The sequence below is a fragment of the Hyperoodon ampullatus genome, assembly GCF_949752795.1.
Source record: "Hyperoodon ampullatus genome assembly, chromosome: 9".
Lineage (NCBI taxonomy): Eukaryota > Metazoa > Chordata > Mammalia > Artiodactyla > Ziphiidae > Hyperoodon > Hyperoodon ampullatus.
This window is the reverse complement of record NC_136922.1, coordinates 28,771,968-28,790,711: the sequence shown is the minus strand read 5'-3', so window position 1 is coordinate 28,790,711 and position 18,744 is coordinate 28,771,968. Positions and strand designations below refer to the sequence as shown.

Below are 18,744 nucleotides of genomic sequence, written 5' to 3'. Positions count from 1 at the left end.
TCCCTGCTTCTGACAAGCACCAGTTTGTTCTCTGTAGCTCTGAGCTTGTTTTTTGTTGTTTTTAGATTCCATGTATAAGGGAGAGCATATGATGCTTGTCTTTCTTTTATTTCACTTAGCATAATGCCCTGAAGGTGCATTCATGTTGTCACAAATGGCAAGATTTCATTCTTTTTTATGACTGAATAATATTATATTCCACATATATATACCACAATTTTGTTATCCATTCATCTATCAATGGACAGTTAGGTTGTTGCCATATCTTGGCTATTGTTAATAATACTTCAGTGAACGTGGAAGTACATATATATTTTTGATTTAGTGTTTTCATTTTCTTTGGATAAATACCCAGAAGTAGAACTGCTGGATGTATGGTAGTTATATTTTTAATTTTTTGAGGAACCTCCGTACTATTTTTCGCAGTAGATGCACTAGTTTACATTCCCACCAACAATGCACAAGGGTTCCCTTGGCTCCACATCCTTGCCAAAACTTGTTTTTTCTACACTTTTTGATATTAGCCATTCTAACAGGTATGAGGTGATATCTTATTGTGCTTCTGATTTCCATTTCCCTAGTAATTAATGATGTAGAGAATCTTTTCACATACCTATTAGCCATCATATGTCTTCTTTGGAAGAATGTCTATTCACATCTGCCCATTTTTAAATCAGATTGTTTGTTTGTTTGTTTGTTTTCCTATTGAGTTGTATGAGTTATTTTATATTCTGGATATATATATAAAATACATTGTCAGATGCTTCTTCTGAATCTATTTAGATGATCGTATGACTTTTATTCCTCATTTTGTTTTGTTAATGTGGTGCATCACATTGTCTGATTTGCAAATGCTGGAGCATTCTTGTATCCCTGGAATAAATCCCACTTGATCATGGTGTGTGATCCTTTTAATGTATTGTTGAATTCAATTTGCTAATATTTTGTTGAAGATTTTTGCATCTAAGTTCATCAGGCATATATAATTTACTTTTCTTCTAGCATATTTGTCTGATTTTGGTATCAAGGTAATGATGACCTCATAAGATGAATTTGGAAGAGTTCCCATCTCTTTTATTTTTTGGAATAGTTTGAGAAGAATTGGTATTAATTCTTTGAATATTTGGTAGAATTCACTAGTGAAGCCATCTGATCCTGGACTTTTGTTTGTTGGGAGGTTTTTGATTATGTATTCAATCTCCTTACTAATAATTTGTTCAGATTTTTTATTTCATGATGATTCAGTCTTGGTAGGTCATATGTTTCTAGGAATTTATCCATTTTTTTCTAGGTTGTCCAATTTGTTGGTGTATAATTGTTCATAAGTAGTCTCTTATGATCCTTTGTATTTCTATGGTATCAGAAATGATATTTCTATGTAATATCATTTCTTTCATTTATGATTTTATTTCTTTGAGTCCTTCTTTTTTATTTTTTTGGTGAGTCTAATGAAAGGTTTGTCAATTTGGTTTATCTTTTCTCAGAACCAGCTCTTAGTTTCATTGATATTTTCTGTTGTCTTTTTTAGTCTCTATTTCATTTATTCCTGCTTTGATCTTTGTTATTTCCTTCCTTCTACTAACTTTGGGTTTTGTTTGTTCTTTTTCTAGTTCCTTGAGGTGTAAAATTAAGTTATTTATTTGAGACTTTTCTCATTTCTTGAGGTAGGCATTTGTCACTGTGAACTTCCGTCTAATCTTCCCTGACAATTAGGCTACTTTGCTTAATTTTATGGTGTTTAATAAAAGGAATAGTATGCATCATGCTTCCTAAATTCAATATTGTCTGAATGATTGGAATATAGTAGGCTTCTTAATGTTTGTTGAACTGCCCAGATGTACATCGTCACAATGCAGTGAGAATAATGCTACAAGAGACTCATAGCCATGGGAGTTTTGCTTGGTGAAGTCTTGGAGAATATCAGTGAAGTCATTTTTCAATATCATTTTATCATTAGTAGGAGTTAGTACTGTAGAGAAAAGGAAGACTCAAATTCTCTTTTCCCGAAGGGAAAGTGTAATCAGAGCTATGGATGTTATGATGCAGGAAATTTTAAAGATAGCTTATGCTGCTGGAATTTTGATTGGATGGTGGAAATCATAAGGGATAAAGGATGAGGTCAAACTGTGAAGGTCCTAAACTGCCATTCTAGAAGTTAGACTTTATTCAATAATCATGAGGAAGCACCAAAGATTTTTCAGAGGGAGAGTGACATGATTACTTTTAAGAAGATGGTGAGGAAGAGGTAAGAAGCAAGGTTGATGCTGTTTTCCAGTAAAAGCAGGCTTCAGGACAACATTATAATTACAGTTTGAAGAATATTTGCTTCCAGTATTCTTAGTATACCCTGGCATACATATCCAGTAGATAGAGCTATCAGTGTGGAATTTAAGAGAATATTGGCATATGATGAGGGCAATTAGGGTGAGGAATCCTGAAGTAATAATTAAAACAAAAGAGAGGGAAAGATGATTTTGCCATCAAATAAAGGTTAAAGCAAATATTTATTTGAAAATTCAGCACAAGACATTTGAGTTAGAATTTTACTTAGCTGTAGTATAAGCTTTAAAAAATTTTTAGTAGCCTCTGCAAGCTATTCTGATAATATTTAAGGAAATAAAACATTTGAACATATAATTTAATAAATACATAAAATAATAATAAAATACTTTTATTCTTTAAAAAAATCTTAATATACATTTTTGAACCTTGATTATACATTAAGTACCTTATAAAGGACTCAGCCATGCCTAGCGACACAAATATATCCATCCTCTCCTTTATAATGGCAAGTAGGGTAATACTGTAAAATAATGTGGAACTAGAAGACACTCTTTGAGACTAGCAAACCCTCATTCTGCCTGTGATTCCTCACCTATAAAGAGAAAGTAATATTGTGAACAATATTCTTGACCCTGTCTTACTTTACAGACATATTTTGAGGATGAAACAAAATAACATATGCAAGAATACTTCCTAAATTTTAAGTATTATACAAATATAATGTATCATTTTTGGGAAAAAAATGTAAAAAAAGAAAAAAGCAATTAAAATGCAAAACTATTAGCCTTAAACCCAAAACATTTACTTAAAACTTCACTCCCTTTTTGCATTTTTTTCCACTTTGTTTATTTAGCCTTTGGGAAATGTTTCACATCTTCTTTAATAAATGATTTTATTGCTTGGCAGAAGAAAGGGAAAAAATAAATGATTACAGTGAATCACACTCAAAATTAATTTGTGATACAGACAATTGAATAGCTGTTTTTTTGTGTGAAGAATTAAAGTGCATATTATGGTTATTTATTCTAGGCATTTTTGTACCCAAACCACCTTTGTTGATAGATACAGGGCTGTGAGCCTGTGTATTTTACTTTTTTCCTATTAGAAATAGCTAATAAAATAAGTGATTACTTGTTTTATCTTGTTGTATTTGTAATGTTCCCATTTACTTTTGACATCTTTCAGAATATCTCAGTGGTGCCAAGGGCAAGAATAGTATTAGTTCACAAAGCTGATTTATTAATGGGAAGCTCATTTCATTTAATTGGCATCACGTTTAACACCTGATATGCAGCAACTCACGCCTATTGACAGTAGCTTACAGCAGGCTTCCTGGGTTTTGAGGGCTCTCCTCAAGACCTAAATGAGAAAATTCTTCTGGGAAGATGTACCATTTATTCTTTACAAACGTTTTTCTGAAGAGCACATGCATCTCCTCACATTTGTGAGCTAGATGTCCTTTTTCTCAACCACATGAGGATCTATTGAAAAACTTCTCTGTGTCACACTGAAACAAAAAGTGCAGCCCACATTGTTAATACTAGCGATGTCTTGTAAATTTAAGCCACATTACTCAGGCAGAAATTCCAGCTGTTAAAACACAGATAATGGAAAACCAGTCTAAGTAGTGACCAACATTCTCAAAAGGGTTAAACACCAGCATTACACATTACTTGAACCATAAACTCGATTGCTTTGGGGTCATTGACAAGGTCATTATGACTCAAGTTTTCTGGTTGGTTTGGTTGCTGAATTCTACTTCATGGAAGAAAATTATATTACTTGCTTTTTTAGTATTTTATTGGATTGTGCACTAAATTAAACACTGCATTTAAGACCACAGTGAACTCTCCAAATAATGTGAAAAACTTCATTCTTAAATTTGTAGTTAATTTTGAAGTTATATTGACCTATGCAAAACAAAGCAACAAAAGTTTGGAATGTGCCTGTTTTCTATCATAATATCAATACTATTCTGTGTATGGTAAATTTTCTTCCTTTAAAATTTCTATACCTCAGCTGTGTAAAGTTGCAAAAATAACATATTCAATCCTGAGGAATTAAGATGACTTGGATCAGTGTATTTTTTTTTTTTTTTTTTTTTTTTTGTCATATGCAGCTTAACAAGACAAAGAAAGCCTCTGCTTTAAAATCATGGCACAAAAGACCAATTAGTATGTTAAAAACTAGTGTCAAGTTGGTTGTTTGATAAAAATTAAGAACTCGGTCTTTATTGCCCATTCAGTTTTGAAATTTCCTGACAATAGACAACAGTATCAAGAGAATACCTTTTCCTCATTAAAAAAAAAAAAAAAAAAAAAAAAAGTCATGCGGGAAAGGGAAGCCTTAACTAACAAATAAGTGTACGTCCATGCCACACCTCCATATTACTTCAAATTACATGCTGTCATTAATAAGGTCTTTGGGGATAAAATAAGTCATCTGTATAATTCTTCAGTACTTGATTTTATTTTTAGCGACTGCCATGTGATATTATGTTCTATTCATCCTAACCTTTAATATATCAAGCCTTGTAAGAGTTCATCATAAATTGTCAAAGTATCTATGAAAATATATTATCTTCAGTAAATAGCTGGAGAAACTAAGAACACATTTATTTTTCCTTTAATTGTTACTAAAGCCAATGGCAATCAAAATATAGAAAAAATAGAACTGTGATATTGCTGTATGGGTAGCCCCAGGAAAGCATGTACAACAAAGAATAGCATAATAACTTGTACATGTTGTCTAGTTTTAAATCAACATACCTATCCACAGCTCTGTTTTGTGAGTTGTTTTAGATCTGTGAGAAAGTAGGCAAAGATCACACAACAAAGGAGATAAAACTATTTATTCAAACAATAAAAACAGCTGTGCATTTATTATATATCAGGTATTTTATTTGATACAGGGGATCAAAAATAAATGTCACATAGGCAGTTTCCTCAAGAAAGCCTCATAAACCAGTAGGGAATAGAGTCAAACAGACAGTTATAATACAGAGGAGTAAATGATGTAAAAGGGGGATTTGTATGATTCTTCAGGAGGACCCAGAATCCATATTAGGGCAGACAGATGGGTCAGATCAGGATTCCTAGAGGTGATAAGGTCTGTACTGAATTTTTAATACTGTGTGGGCATTATTATCCTAAGCACATTAATAAGTCCAAGAAAGATTAAAAAATCTACAAGCAGTCAGAATGGTTGGTACTCAAACTGTAAGAGCAGCATTTTAGAGATGAAGTATTTATGTATAAAGTCCCTTATGTAAATACCCTAAGGACTTTAGACTTTGTTTTCTGGAGTCTATGGGAAGTCAATGAAAGATTTTAAGTAGGGAGGTGAGAAGAGGAAATTCACATTTCAGAAAGAAGTCTTTGGCAGCAGAGTAAAGAATTAGTGGCTGGGGAGACTGCTCAGGAGGCTGGTTAAAATTAAGGTGATAAATGGTAAAGCAGTGAATTAAATAAGTGCCATGGTGCAGGCAACAGCATTGAATATTGCAGATAGATACAGTAAAAAAAAAAAAAAATCTATTGGGAGTAATTTTATGAGAATAGTAGAGTGATAAGGCTTGGAGTTTTGTTTGCTACTGTGTTTCCTGTTCCAGGGCCAGGACCTGACAAGTGGAAACTGATTTTTTTTTTCTGAATAATTACATAAATAATGGAAACTGATTTTCTCCATCAAACGTAAGGTGTGAGGCTGTCTACTGAATGGCAAGAGAGATCATGAGTTAAGGTGTTTGAGCACATAGCTGCTCAAAAGAGTTATAAAAGGACGTAACCAGGAAAACATACATTCCTTGGAAATTTTGAGGGCTGAGCTAAAAACCACTGGTTGTTAGTGACTGCTTTATAGTTTTGAATGGTTTGCTTTAGCATCACCACTATCCTAGGTTTAGAAATGGTGAAGGTAGACATGTGGATAAGAGAATAAGGGGCAAAGTGAGGGCTGACTAAGGGGGAGAAGATGGGAAGGGACCTTTGTATTTTGAAAAAAATAAAAGGGTCTCAACTCTGGAGGTTTGTTATTGGGTCAAAGATATTTATAATTTTATGATTAATCATGTAAAAGAGCTGGAAGTGTGAGAAGCAGTGTGGAACAATATCCTCATAGGAGCTGCATTCATTTTTTAAGGCTGCTGTAACAAATTACCATCAATTTAGTGGCTTAGAATGAAACAAATGTTTTATCTAATAATTCTGTAGATGAGAAGTCTAAAATGATTCTCACTGGAATAAAATCAAGATGTCAGTAGGGATGCATTCCTTCCAGAAGATCTCGGGGAAGAATCCATGTCATTCTTTTTTCCAGCTTCTAGAGAACCACCCACATTCCTTGGCTTATGGCCCCATTCTTCCATCGTCAGAGCCAGCAGTGAATGGCGGGTCTAGTCTTCCCCACACTGCATTGCTTTGGTTGGTTCTTGGCTGTCATCCTCACATCGTCTCTGACTATTTTTAGGACTCGTGTGATTACATTGGGCTCAGCTGGATAATTCAGGGTAATATCCCCATCTGAATGTCCTTAACTTAATCACATCTGAAAAGTCCCTTTTGCTATGCAAAGTGAGATATTCATAGGTTCCAGGCGTTAGGACATGAACATTTTGAGGCTCCATAATTATGCCTAGTATGGGAGCTATGACTCAATTAAGGCAAGGAGCTATTGAAGCATGTTGTAAATTGAGTGTGGTTTTAGGGATTCACTTACCATGAAATAAGGATTTCAAAAGGCATGGTAGATAGGTTTTAGAGAAGCAATAAAATTAGATCAGAAATATGGTTTTAGTAGTCATCTTATCTCCAATAGAAGTTGCCTTTCTGACCTTGTTCATCTTCCATGATTTGTTCAGTGGAAATCTCATACTTGTTATCAACAAAGATTGATGGGTTAAAAAGAGGAGTTTTGAGTACATTCGTAAAAGAGGCAAACTTGGGCTTCCCTGGTGGCACAGTGGTTAAGAATCCACCTGCCAGTGCAGGGGACATGGGTTCAAGCCCTGGTCCGGGAAGATCCCACATGCCGTGGAGCAACTGAGTCCGCGAGCCGCAACTACTGAAGCCCGTGCACCTAGAGCCGGTGCTCTGCAACAAAGAGAAGCTACCTCAGTGAGAAGCCCGCACACAGCAACGAAGACCCAGTGCAGCCCAAAATAAATAATTTTTTTTAAAAAAAGAGGCAAACAATTTTTAGGTTTGATTAGCTTTCACCACAGGCCAATCTTTTGTTTTTACCATGTCATAAAACATTGATTAGGTGTAAGATCACTTTATCTTCTTACTTTTTCTGGCCTTGCTTCTTTTGTTTAACTTCTGTAAGTGTCATGTAATTATGTGTTAAGGTTTTGACTGCACGTAATGTGCTCAGATAAAATTTATTGAGGCCACTCACCGATTTATCACAGACAAATGAACAGTTGTGATAAAGCTATACCTTGTATCAGCAAACGAGGCTGAGTTCAAAATAATAGGAATGTAAAATTGTGTGTGTAATCATAGCCATACTTAGACTCTCAAGTCACTCACGTAAAAAATGTCAACCATTTACTGGCTTTTATTATCAAATGTTATTTTAGTCATAACATCCTAATAGCCTTTACTAAAAACCAAGCAACATATTTTTGTTAACAGTTTCATTTAACTTAGTAATTCAGAAATAAAGTAAAAAGCAGGGAGACAGTATTACTGTTTTTAAGGCATCCAGTGATTTAAATAAGGAATATTGACAGCACCTATATTATACTTCTGCAGGAAGGTATGTTCTGATTAATAAAAATAAATATAGAGCTTCCTGTTCTTTGTAGTGACATTTTAATTTAATAATGGAAATGTTCATGTAAGAACTAGTCAGGGGCTTCCCTGGTGGCGCAGTGGTTGAGAGTCCGCCTGCCAATGCAGGAGACGCGAGTTCATGCCCCGGTCCGGGAAAATCCCATATGCAGCAGTGCGGCTGGGCCCGTGAGCCATGGCTGCTGAGCCTGTGTGTCCGGAGCCTGTGCTCCGCAACGGGAGAGGCCACAACAGTGAGAGGCCCGCGTTCCGCAAAAACAACAACAACAACAAAAAAGAACTAGTCAGGTTTGGGAACGAGGTCAAAGAAGACTATGCGAAGTGATGAGATATAAGTTGTAGAACTTTCAAGCGTTCAAAGCACCTCTTCATTATTTTGTTAGAAATAGCGTATAGTCTTCAAACTTAAGAAGTACATAGCACCATTTACAATCCAGCTTAACATTGTCCTGCATTTTGGTATTATCTGATTTCTGCAGTACTATGAACCAAGGGTTATGTATGCATGAAATGATGTATCCTCTACAGATTTGGACCTTTCTTCTTTTTATGAAGATAATGGTGCTTGTCTAAAGCAGGGATGTTCTAATAGTTTATCTTTTTTTTAATCATTAGTGGGCTGAAAACCTACAATTTGCAGAATACACATATTTTTTCCAGCTTTACCTAGTTCTAATTGAAAAATAAAATTGTAAGATATTTAAAGTGTACATCGTGATAATTTGGTATAAGTGTACGCTGAGAACACATGCATTTAAAAAATTAAAATGATAGGTATGTCTATCCTTTAAGCTATTCAAAAATGTGGATTTTTAATACTGATGTGAAAAGCAGGCAAAAAGGCTTAATTTAATCTGTTCATTATTTCAAAAGACTATTTGTTGAGGCAGTTTTAGCCATTAATCAAATTAAGGAGAGAGAGATATTTGAAGTCTCCTGGAGAAAGGTGGGAAGGGTTCAGTCAAGGTACATCTGAGTCTGGACTTGAGGCGTAGATCTCTGAGAATATATAAGTACTTAGTATTCAGTATTCAGTTGTCAAATTTGAAGTTTCATGAAAGAATTCATCCTTTTTTTTTTTTTTTTTTTTTTTTTTTTTTGCGGTACGCGGGCCTCTCACTGTTGTGGCCTCTCCCGTTGCGGAGCACAGGCTCCGGACGCGCAGGCTCCGGACGCGCAGGCTCAGCGGCCATGGCTCACGGGCCCAGCCGCTCCGCGGCATATGGGACCCTCCCGGACTGGGGCACGAACCCGTATCCCCTGGCATCGGCAGGCGGACTCTCAACCACTGCGCCACCAGGGAGGCCCGAATTCATCCTTTTACAGATTCAGATTTTACATATTGCACAGAGTTGTGCTTCATACATCCTGGGTTCCACTTATTTGTTCTCAAAATGTTAGGGTTATAGGCTTCTGTGAATATAGTTTCCAGTTGATTCAATTTACTCTCTTGAAAGTTGAAGACACTGCTCTGTCCGATACTTGATATCTCAGAAACATGCTGAAATTCACAAATCAACAGTAGTAGCCTTAGGAACCTAGATCATGATTTATATTACAAAAACCTGTGACTTTTCTAAGAAATTGTAACTTCATTTCCTTCATGTAACTTTGTGGTTCTTCAAAATCTGAGATTCTCTTGATCTTAGCATTCTTACAGTTTGCATTTTCTGTTTCACCCACTTGACAGTTTAAATTTAAATGAATATATTATATTCCTTGAATCAGTAAGCAATATACTTGTTTTTCTCTTGAAGCTTCAATTTTAGTGTTTACGGTTTCTAATTATATGTAAGATAAATCAACTTCATCCATCATTAGAGACAAAAAGTTGAGTATCACAGAATGTTGAAGCTATCAAAAGTCTTTTTTTTTTTTTTTTTTTTTTTGCGGTATGTGGGCCTCTCACTGTTGCGGCCTCTCCCGTTGCGGAGCACAGGCTCTGGACGCGCAGGCTCAGCGGCCATGGCTCACGGGCCTAGCCGCTCCGCGGCATGTGGGATCTTCCCGGACCGGGGCACAAACCCGTGTCCCCTGCATCGGCAGGTGGACTCTCAACCACTGCGCCACCAGGGAAGCCCCCAAAAGTGTTGATTTAAGAAAGTAGTTCAGTATATTTCTTCAGCTGCTTTCTATGAGCAAACATTTGGACATTTGACTGTATTAGAGCAAGTATTGTATGTATACCCTACCTATTTTTACCAAATATTCTATAAAGTGGCAGTGACTAAAGGGGTAAACAAGTATTTCATTCATAGACTTGATCATTTCCTCCTCCATATAACACTATGGATATGTTTGGCAAATTTAGATGAAACCCTTTCTGCTTAAGTATTAGCTGGGTAGACCAGTCATTCTAGCTCATTTCAACAAACATTTTGTTTTCATGTCATTGCAAATCTGTTGTCTGTGGGAAGCGAACACAAAAATGTTTCAAATTATTTACTGGCATTCTTTCTCTCTACTGATTCGTGTGAAGTGTATAAATAGATAAACTTTTTTTTTTTCTGGCTTAAAATATCAGTTTAGCCGCACCTCTGGATTCAGAGGCCACATTTGTTCTCTAGGCTATTGTTCAGTTCCAAGAACAAGACTGGAGTCAGGTGAACTCTGCACTTACCAGAAAGGTTTTGAAATGGCAGGATCAAAATCGTGATTTTAGAGTATCATAGAGAGAAAGAGGAATGTGTGTTGGATAAGAATGTCAAGAAAAGGATGGCATAGATAATGTGGAGTAAATAGGCTGTCTAGGAAAGTCCAGATCAAGTTCTAGAAAAGTGCATGCAACCCTTAAAGGTTCCTCAGGACTTTGGATTGTTTACAGGTTCATTATTCACAGGTGGGCGGGACTACTTATAGATGCCACAGTGGGCAGTATTGACAATATTTTATTGCAAAGTGGCTTTTTTTTCAACAAAATTTTCTATATTGATTTTTATTGTCACTTTTCCAGACTACTTTTTTTTTTTAACTGAAACCATTTATAACACACTTAATGGAGATTACTTGTAAAAATATCCATTAATGAGAATTTTGCAATCTGAGAACATTCAGAAAAAGTTCTGTGGTTATGTGATTGCAATAGGAACCAATAAAGTAGTTTTTCATGGAAATGTTTATTTTCAAAATCTCATTTGTGCGAAACCATACTGAAATATTGTTCATAATATGGCATCAACTTCTACATGAATATCCCAGTAATTATTTATGCAGTAATCATTCTCTAAATTATTAAATATTAGATGTCTATGCAAAGAATATGCGATGAAGAATAAAAATGATTGGAAATAAATATTCCAAATTATTGATAGAAAATTTTATCATTTTCTTTTAGAGATTATTCAAAAAATCAATAATGGCCTTTGTGGAATAAATGCCCATTTCCATGTTTATCAGTGTCTCCTTTTTACTAACTTTTTTTTTTTTTTCCAGCAAGTCTCCATTCATTTGGAATATTTAACTGACACATCTCAGAATAACTAATACTGGCTGATCAAGTGATAAAAACAGCAAATTTCTTTCATTTCAGCACCTGCATCCTTTTTGAGAGAAGTGAGAAAACCCACATGGGCCTGAAAACCCACGTGTTTATTTATAAAATCCAGTTTGTTCCTAAATAACTTGATGTTTCTCACTGGTGCCCTATTTACAATACGTGTTTTGTAAATAATCAAGGTTGAATGTATTTTTTCTGAGAAATTAAATTCTTATTAAAGTTGGCAAATACATAATGGCTTTTCTGGTTTTCTTTAAAGGATCCCCTTTTTCACCTGGAATCTCACAGATCTGAGAGAGGAAGGGGCAGATGTCCTTTTGATGCCAGCTCCTCATTCGTCTCCACTTTAATTGGTAATTATCATGGATGCAGACATCAGGTGGTAGTCATATTGATTTCGAAACTTCAGGCAGATTCTTTGCTGTTTCTTCATATACATTGCTGTGTCATGTCTATTTATTGGTGCTGGGAGCATGGATATTAAATTTCAAGCCATGCTCACCTGAGCCAATTTTACTCTAAAATAAGTGCAGCTGCTATGAAGTATGGACGTCTCATCCAGAAAACACAAATTGTCCCTTAATACCTGATAGAAAGTATTTTGTATTGTCCTTTATTGTTCACAAAATGCAATTATATAAATACTTTTTAATAAAAATGTAGCTAGAGAAACTAAACTATTTTAACATATGTTAATTCTTTATTAATCTGTGACTTTAAGGGAATATCTAATATTGTCTTCTGGGTGCCTTTCTCTGTGTCAGTAGAATTCAGCAGAGAGTCATCTCAGTTTGGAACTTCAAAGTCATTTATTTAAATTCCTGTTAATTTAAAATGTAAGCTGTAGAGGTTGACTGGCTCAAACTATGTCCACGTTGGAATAATAGAATAAGCTGGCCATGTCTGATCTGGATTTCAATTGGATTTCAATTAAATTATACGAGATACATGAAAATCTCGCTTAAATCTCAGAAAAATACTTTTTCTTTAATACAGTTTGGGATTGAAAATGGCACACCCTTATCAAATATTCCAGCACTGCTATGGTACAGACAACTGATTGAGTTGCCAAGTATAAAGTTGAAGAGAGCAATCCCTGACACCTCACACAGGTGCTGTTAGGAATCATTCTGTTTTCTCAGTGTTGAGAGGCTCTGATAGATATATGGTACAGATGCACAAGCTTCTGTTATTACATTTGCAGCACTTAGAGTTATCTGCTAATATTAGGTCATCCTGTTTACAGAAAATGAAAACATGTAAAATAACATGTAGAGATTTCCTATCCTAAATAAGTGGGTAAAACTTAAAACTCCCCACTGATGAGTAATCAACACATCTTATGCTGGATTTAGAGTTGATGCAGATGTTCCTGTATATTCTAAAGACAACACGTTCCTTGAACTTATTGCAGACAGTTGATTCTGATGAGCCTTGCATCAGAGTCCCCACAGTCCCCCGTCGCAGTAATGGTACTCAGATCCAAATAAATAGAGCTTTTATATATACGTATATTTATGTGTAGAACAAAAATCTTACGTTAGCTCTAAACAGTAGGGAAGGTTTGATTTACTTCAGCTTCATAATTTGAAAGTGCTTTAAGGTGAGAATTCACGTAGTGATTAGTTCTTTAGGAGCTTGAATAAAGAGATATTTTTAAAGAATATAAGATTTTAAAGAAAATACTATGATATCCTGAGTTCCGCTACTCACTCATATATGTGTGTGTGTAAACATAATATGAGAAGGGGAGATTATAAATATGGGAATTGAGTTGCTTAAGTCACTTTGGCCTTAGTAGGAATCAAAACCTTAAGAATGCCACTTTTGGAGAATGCCAGATTCATAAATGTTAGAAATTCGTGGTAGATTGGCAGCATATGCGTTAAAATACATGCATTTGATAGACTCATACAATTTTTTTCTAATGTTTTTAGTGATTTTTGTAACTTCATAGATTTAAGATTTGAATATGTCTGGAAGAAAGAGAGTGTCTTATCATCTTTCTTTTACCATACAATATATTGCACAGAAAAGGCCTCCTATAAATATCGACTGAATGAAATACTCACTGAGCTTCCTAAGCAAACAAACCAAAAATAAATTTGGGGATAGTATTTACAAGAATATTATAAAAGGTATTGAAAGTCAAAAATTACACAGTAAATGCTACTTCTCTAGTAAAATCCTAAGAAGATGGGAAGAGAACACCATTTATTTTGAACATTTCTTTTAATGGTTAAAAGTAATTTTTTTTAGCCACTCACCACTCAGCCTCCTTGGAGCTTGTTTTTGCATGAAACCAGGAATTTGAAACTGAATTTTTTTAAGAGGGGAAATATTACTGGAGGGACATTTCCAAGTGAATTTCATTGAACTTCCAAATCAAATTACACTCTGCTAAAATGTGAAGTGCTTGCCATCTGGGTGACTGTTTCACTTATTCAGAAAAGAAATCAAATCATAAGAGCCCTCCAAGCTAAACACAAAAGTTATAGAATAATCCCTGCGAAGAGAAGAAATAAAAATATAATTCTTCTCATTTATCCACTAGCTTTCATCCCAGAGTACCTTTGAGAGATCATTCACTTACTGTGGATATGCAGCAGCCACTGAGATGGAAATCTGATAACCTATGTGAGCCAGCAACTCTTTAAAAGACAGGAAGTAGAAATAATTCACCCAATTGAAAAAGCAGCAGGAATTTGGACTGGAAAAAATGGAGCTACCTGAGTTGGAATTTGGTAGGCTTGGTGCAGCTTACTCTGACAGGAAAAGAATGCATTAATGTGGTATTTTATGATCGCACATGTTCTCTGCCGATGGGTTAGGACAGGACTCCAGCAAAAAGATGACCATCTTTAGACCATTTCTGCTTCTTTGTTTCTTTCTTAATTGTAGGTCACACTTAACTTTTAATACCTGTTTACATTAAGATTCATTTTCATCATTAAAAAAAAAAACCCTCAAATTTGTAATACTCATAAAACTAACAAGGCCCCCAAAGAAAAAAACATGCTCACAAATCTGAGAATTTCTTATAATATCTTAACTTTAGATACAAGTTTCATTTTATTTAACTTAAATTCTGTTGACTTAAGATCACATGGAGTAAAAGGTTACTGAAAAACTAAGTAAGGAATAAATATTATCTGTTAGGTGAAAGACAGGTTAATGAATACTTTTATTAAATTTATAGTCTAATTTAGAATGGAAATGTTAGTAACTGGCAATGATTCTGTGTGAAACAAGATTTAAGGAGTAAAACAATCTCTTTATTGAGCTATGTTCTATATGTTCAGAAGCCAATCAAAATGAAATCATACATTAATTAGGTTTGCTCTTTTAATGTCACTTTGTATTAACAGAATTTACCTTGGTGGTGTATAAATTCATATCACAGGTACAATATTTCTATGTTTAACCACACTTTCCCTCTACGGTGATTACTAATATTACATTTAAAGTGGTCTTAGATAACTGGTTGAAGAAGGCAAGACATTATAATCGGGTTTTAAAAACAGTTTTTTGAAACAGTGAATTACTTAGTAAAATGAATTCTTGCATTACTTGTCTGTACATTTCAAGTCAGCGAAAGATACTTAAGACTTATCTTGCCACTAAAAATTATTAGGTTTGGTGGCTGGCCAAATAAAAATTCAGGAAATATTTTCTTTATGTCATATATCATTTTGGTCAGGAAGGAAAAGTATTAGCTGACTTTTTTGCATCAGTTTACATTTGATATAATATTGCAGTATTCTTTTTATTAAGTTGATAACACCTTCAGTAACTTTGGGATTTCTTTGATACTTTGTCGGCTCAATTCTATTGCTACTGTTTTAAAATGTTTCATTCTGACCCAGATTTTTATTACCAGTTCTAGGTGTAATTTAATACATACCATACCTAAAGTACCTAAGGTATGCTAATGTACATGTTACTAGTGTTTGGGGGAAAACCACTCTGATTTGTCAGGTACCTTTTTACACTTTGCTTTTGAAAGTGGTAGCTTTGTTGTTAGAATTTTTAGGATACTTTCAAGTTAAAGACTTACTGAATTTTATATCAACAAATAACCATGAATGAGGTATTTCATGGTCACCAAAATTTTCTTTCTGCGCTTTTCATGTCTTAGGTTACATTTTACAGCAAATAAAACTACAAAAGTTTACAGCTGCTGAAATTTTCTTCCTGCACTTTTATTCATCACAATGAGACCTTTGTGAATATATCCCCTCATTACAAATTCTGTGAAGTAAAGGTCAATGTCAATTGAATGAAAGGGAGTCGGAATTCATGCAGGGAAAATTTAAGTGATTATCTCAAGCTCTTAATACCACTAAAACTTTTTTTTACAAATAAATGTTTCTATTTTATTAATTATATATTCAAGGCAGAATTACAAATGAATAGTTCTGGCACAAAACAGGACTTCATAAATGTTAGAAAAATAAATGAAATCATCGAAATGAAGGTAAAATGTATGTCTTTACAATCACAACCTCTATAAACATAAGTGAATGTGCTGGCTCGTTTCTTGAATTCATCCCAACTGTGTAGAAACTTACTCCTTTAGCATGTTCCTGGGCCTAAAGAATATCTGTAATTTCTTGTCCAGGTTAAGACTGTTTCTCATTTGGCAGAATGCCAAGTATCCACATGCTGACTGTTGCTTCTGGCCATTAACTGCTAGTTGCTAATGAGCTATTTGAATACTTGCTTATGGTTTCCTCAAAACAAACAAAAAAAGAAGAAAAAAGAAAAAAAATGTCGTCTTCAATTCCCCATTGACATTCTCCCCCTTAGAAATCTGATTTGACCATGCTGGTAGCAATGTCACTGTTTTGCCACCAGGGAAACTCACAGTACTGTCATGGATGCTAGCAAATGCAAACGAACAGATTCAGAACACAGTTTTCTATTTTCCTTCATATGTCAGAAACCACCTTGACATTGATAGCTAATGCTAGCTATTTGCCAAAGCAAAAACAAACAGAAAGTCCAAACAACTACACAACTGATAAAAGGACCTGCTTTTCCTGGTTTCTTTCAGCATCCTACACAGACCGTGAGTGTGAACTGGGAGGTTGGAACCTATGGATCATGAGGATGGCCTCATCCTCCCAAGTGCATTTTGTTTCTCTTTGCAATTATGCATGTCATAGTCACTCTGTAAAATAGTGCAAAAGTAGAATGATTTTCTAACAAAATGATACAGTTCAGTTATAAAATGAGGTAGTTAAATCCATCTTTAGCCATGTCTTTTCCATGAGATGAATATGTTTCACATTATTCAGATTTGTAGACATTTACAACATAAATAGGAGAAATGCTTGAGCAAGACTTAAGAAAATAAGAAGGGCATGAAAAACTGTGAATTTTTCTCACTAAACAATTAAAATCTGTATTTACAACATGGTGAGTAAAAACTAATCGATTAATAATACCATCTATGAACGAAACTCTTGATAAGGTTGATAAAATATTAAGGCAATGAAGTATGTTTCACTAAAACTTCAACTGGAGTTTGTATTGTAAAAAAAGGAGTTGTGTAGAAAAGTATTTTACTTATGCATTTTAACTTAGAATTATTTACAATGGGTTTGTTTTTGAATCGCCAAGATCAAATGATTGTTTTGTTTTCTTTCCTACAAAGTAGTTGAGAGTAGACACAGTCTTTTGGGGCTGAAACGATTGGCGACAAATACTAGAAGAAGATAGAGTCCCTGTGTTCCTGGATTAAAATTACTAAATATAGGCTTTTTGAGGAACAAAAACTCAAAGAACTCTGCTATTCATATAAATGCCAACAGTTTTTGCTTTCTTTTGATATTTTCTCCCTGAAGCATTTTTGAAAAATCAGAATCTTATCCTGAGGTTTTGTTTTTATTGCATTTCATAGTTTTTTTTAAATTTGAACACTAAAAGTTTTAGATTTATTCACGTATTAATTAACTCATTATGACATTCTTTGATTCAACAAATGCTTATTGAGCATTTTCTGTATTCCAGACACTCTACAAGATATTGGTGACAAAAGAATATAATAAGACACATCAAGAAATCTGCATTCTAGTGAGGAATAATGTCAAACACAGGAGACAAACTATAGTAGGATGAGAAATATGATAGGCATGGGGGCTATGGTGGTACTAGGAGCTACTAAACTAACACAAGTTTGGTCAGGGAAAGCTTCATGGAGAAAGTGGGCCGTGGCCAGGTAAATGGGAGGTGAAGTGGGAAGGGGGGAGGTGCAGAATTCCAGGCAAAGAGCATACAAACCAAAAAAAGGGCAGCAGAGAGAACAGAAAAGCTTGGCAACCTCAGGAAATCACTTGTACACCCCTCTGATTCTCCAAATAACCGAGGCAGTGAGATTCCGAACAGTTTTGCCACAAACAGTAGGTTTGGGGCTGGGGCTTAGTTTGCCAGATTTCCAGTGCAGAATTGTTTCCACTCTTCTTGTATCTGTACACAGAGACTGTTGTTGAACATGACAATGATAAGTTACATTCACCTGTCAAAATACCCTGCAGATGTGTTTTATTTTTTAATTATAACCAACTAACATTAACATAACATCAGTTACCATCAGAAGCCAGTACTATAACAATGAAACATATGGCATACAAGTCAAATTGGTTATTTATATTCAGAATATCAAAATAGATACCAGTAAACTTTATGACCAAGCTAATACATTTATTAAATATCATGTCTGTATAGACATAGAAAACTAAAAATCTGAGTAGTTCTGTTCTTATCATTGAAAATCTAAAACATATTTTACTATTTGTATGAAATTTTTTTAGTCTGTGAAAATATGAATTATCCAGATATTATTTTTTGCTGTATACAATACCAAAATATTGATTCACAAATTGTCTCTATAACAAATAGTTATAATTTTAAAGTTTTCAACTAGAAACTATGTATTTGCCATAAATAATATCAATTATAATAATGTTGATTATTTTTGCTCATTTAATTACTGTTAGTTAACTTTGTGCCTAAAGCTTTATTCTCATTATTTTTCATTAAAGTGTTTATTTTTTCTTAGGAAAGTATTTTACCAACCATCATTATTATCTATTACTATAAATTTATTTTGTTCTTCACACTGATAATAAAATATGAAAGGAGAATCTTTCCCTTCTGAGGAAAATC

At 34.4% G+C, this 18,744-nt stretch overlaps 1 protein-coding gene across 1 annotated transcript in view; it reads left to right on the top strand.

Annotated features, from left to right (window-relative positions):
- The window catches only part of SEMA3E (semaphorin 3E), a gene marked incomplete at both ends in the record, with an annotated part of 260,253 nt that overhangs the window by 201,751 nt on the left and 39,758 nt on the right, over positions 1-18,744 (top strand). The window contains one exon of the mRNA XM_079711567.1: positions 11,834-11,927. Within this exon, the coding sequence (XP_079567693.1) occupies positions 11,834-11,927 (94 nt within the window). The remainder of the gene's footprint in view (positions 1-11,833; positions 11,928-18,744) is intronic.